This window comes from Trichomycterus rosablanca, chromosome 22 (assembly GCF_030014385.1).
Source record: "Trichomycterus rosablanca isolate fTriRos1 chromosome 22, fTriRos1.hap1, whole genome shotgun sequence".
Taxonomy (NCBI): Eukaryota; Metazoa; Chordata; class Actinopteri; order Siluriformes; family Trichomycteridae; genus Trichomycterus; species Trichomycterus rosablanca.
The window spans coordinates 242,191-245,000 of NC_086009.1; the positions used below are offsets into that span (position 1 = coordinate 242,191).

The 2,810-nt window shown below is 42.6% G+C and overlaps 1 protein-coding gene across 1 annotated transcript in view; it reads left to right on the plus strand.

Moving 5' to 3' along the window:
• The first annotated feature begins 307 nt into the window (after positions 1-307).
• The window catches only part of engase (endo-beta-N-acetylglucosaminidase), a 10,505-nt gene continuing 8,002 nt past the window's right edge, over positions 308-2,810 (plus strand). Inside the window, exons 1-4 of the mRNA XM_062984677.1 lie at positions 308-434; positions 798-877; positions 1,325-1,526; positions 1,698-1,846. Of these exons, the coding sequence (XP_062840747.1) occupies positions 346-434; positions 798-877; positions 1,325-1,526; positions 1,698-1,846 (520 nt within the window). The 5' untranslated portion in view covers positions 308-345. The remainder of the gene's footprint in view (positions 435-797; positions 878-1,324; positions 1,527-1,697; positions 1,847-2,810) is intronic.

The window sequence follows — 2,810 nt, forward strand, 5'->3', positions numbered from 1 at the left end:
TGTTGGATACTGATCTGCTCAGCTCAACAACCCTGTCCCGCCTATAAAGGTATTAAACTACACATTTACCTAACATTCACTTAAGATTTATGCTTTTTAAATTGTAATATCACCAAAAAAATCGACAAAACTAAGTTAATTTGAATAAAACTTTACTGAAGATTAGCAAAACAGTACCGGTCGCTGGAGTTTTTGGGAAATGTAGTTTTTTTTTACACGTAACTTGGACTACAAGCAGTGTGACGTAGCACTCCAGAGCCAATCGGAGTGAATGCGGAAGTGTTCTCTCTCCGTGTACATGCAAAGCAAAAGTCCACTGATTTAGTGAGATCTGAATGATTAGTGATGGAAGATCAGATTATTAACATGAGGAAGAGGAGAGAGGAGATTAATGATGAAGATCCAGCAGGACAAATCCAGAAAACTCAAACTGAGTGAGTGTATTGTTTAACTTATTTCAGTCTTATACAAAAGTTTGTGCCCCCCGGTGAAAATGATGTAAAAAAACCTGTACAAGAACAAACTTCTGCACAGTGTAATGCACAATTACTGTTTATTTACAGAACTTAACATCTAAAAGATCACAAATGTGGCATGTGCAAACGGTACTGCAAAACCGTACAGGAAGAACAGATTTTTATTTAAAAATCAACAAAACATTTAATCAGGTCATGACTTTTGTTCTGTACTCTTAATTAGTTTGAACTTTTGTTTATTAAACAAGCAGAAACTCAAGAAGTCGGGGTTTTAGACAGGAGAGAAGTCATATAATTGTGATGATGTTTTGATTTGAACAGGTCTGATTCTTGTTTGGACGAATCTGAGGATCTGAGAGGAATTCATGAGGTTATAACCTTCCAACCACCTCATTTACCAGGTACAGTAACAGCCTTCATATCAGAACCAGCACTCGACTAACTGCTAATGTAGTACACACCAAACCTGAACATACCTGATATAAACAATATGTTCCACTCGTTTTCACTTTCAGCAAATCAACCCCAAAACATCATTGAGCTCCTCCATGTTTCATAGCAGGGACGGTGTACTAATATTTTCGGCCACGTCTGTACGTTGTAATGTTTACCATAAAACAGACCCGTGTGCTGTCGGGTCTGTTAAATATGTCACATGTCATACATGTGTAATTATCTGTACTATTATGTGTATTGTGTGTACTATTATGTGGACTATTATATGGACTACTATGTGGATCACCAAAGCAAATTCCTTGTATGTGTAACATACCTGCCGAAATAAAGTGATTCTGATTCTTATTCTGATTCTAAAGAAGGATGTTTTTTTTTTGTCTGAAACTCTACAGCGTGTCACTACAGTCCTGATACGACGGAGCCCATCAGCTCGGCCCTGAACTCTTTAGATGAGCTCCTGTCGTGGAAGCGCAGCGATGCAAGTCCGTTTAACGTGGCGACGGTTCCTCTGCAGGAGCGCCAGCCTTCCCTGCGGGACACGCCCATGAGGACGCTGGTCTCTCATGACATGATGGGGGGTTACCTGCACGACAGGTGAGGTGAACACGGTTGGAATACGTTCCTGCTGTGAGCGGCGGTTTTATTTGTAGGTGTTGCTACATGTGATCTACTGGATTCAGATCCGGTGACGGGGGGAAGGCGGGGGGACGTTGTCAGTAGAGTGCACTGATCTCATGGCGGTGTTGTGTGGTGTTTATTTTGGAGGTTTATTCAGGGGACAGAGGTGGACGATCCGTACGTCTTCTATCACTGGGAACACATCGACATCTTCAACTACTTCAGCCACCACATGGTGACCGTTCCACCCGCCATGTGGACCAACGCTGCCCACAAACACGCCGTCCTCTCACTGGGTGAGCCTACTCTTCACTTTTTTTTATTAGTAATCAGGAGGTTGCTGGTTCAAGTCCCACTGTTGCTCAAGTGTACGGCTGTAAAGGTTTGATTGCTTATATTGTATGTAGTCACAGGTTTAAGGCTAAATGCAAAATGAACCCAGTTTGGATATACTTAAATAAGATAAGATAAGATAATCCTTTATTAGTCCCACAGTGGGGGAAATTCACAGTGTTGCAGCAACGAAGGGACAGTAAAGCACTCAGTACAAAAAATAGACAGTAAAAAGTACAGTGTATAACAATAATAATAATAAAAAAGTCAGAAAAACTCTGAAAAACTCTGAAAAAAAACAAAATATTTACAAATAATTACACATGGGAAAAAAAGTTGCACATTGTTCTGAATAATGAATGATTTAAAGTGTGTGTGTGATCTGCTTGGAGCAGTGCTGGTTATACAGTCTAACAGCAGCAGGAAGGAAGGACCTGTGATACCGCTCCTTCCCACATATGGGGTGAAGCAGTCTATCACTGAAGGAGCTGCCCAGTGCTGCCAGAGTCTCATGCATGGGGTGGGAGTCGTTCTCCAGCATGGATGCCAGCTTGGCTAACATCCTCCTGTCTCCCACCACCTGCACTGGGTCTAAGGGGCTCCCCAGGACAGAGCCGGCCCTCTTGATAAGTTTGTTCAGTCTCTTCCTGTCCGCTGTAGAGATGCTGCTGCCCCAACATACCACTCCATAAAAGATGGCTGATGCCACCACTGTATCAAAAAAAGTCTTTAGGAGTTCCCCCCGCACTCCAAATGACCTCAGTCTCCTGAGTAGGTAGAGTCTGCTCTGACCTTTTTTATAAAGTGCGTTGGTGTTAACTGACCAGTCCAGTTTGTTGTTGAGGTGAACACCCAGGTACTTATAAGAGTCCACTCTCTCAATGTCCATTCCCTGGATGTTCACCGGTGGCAAGGTGGGTCTGCACC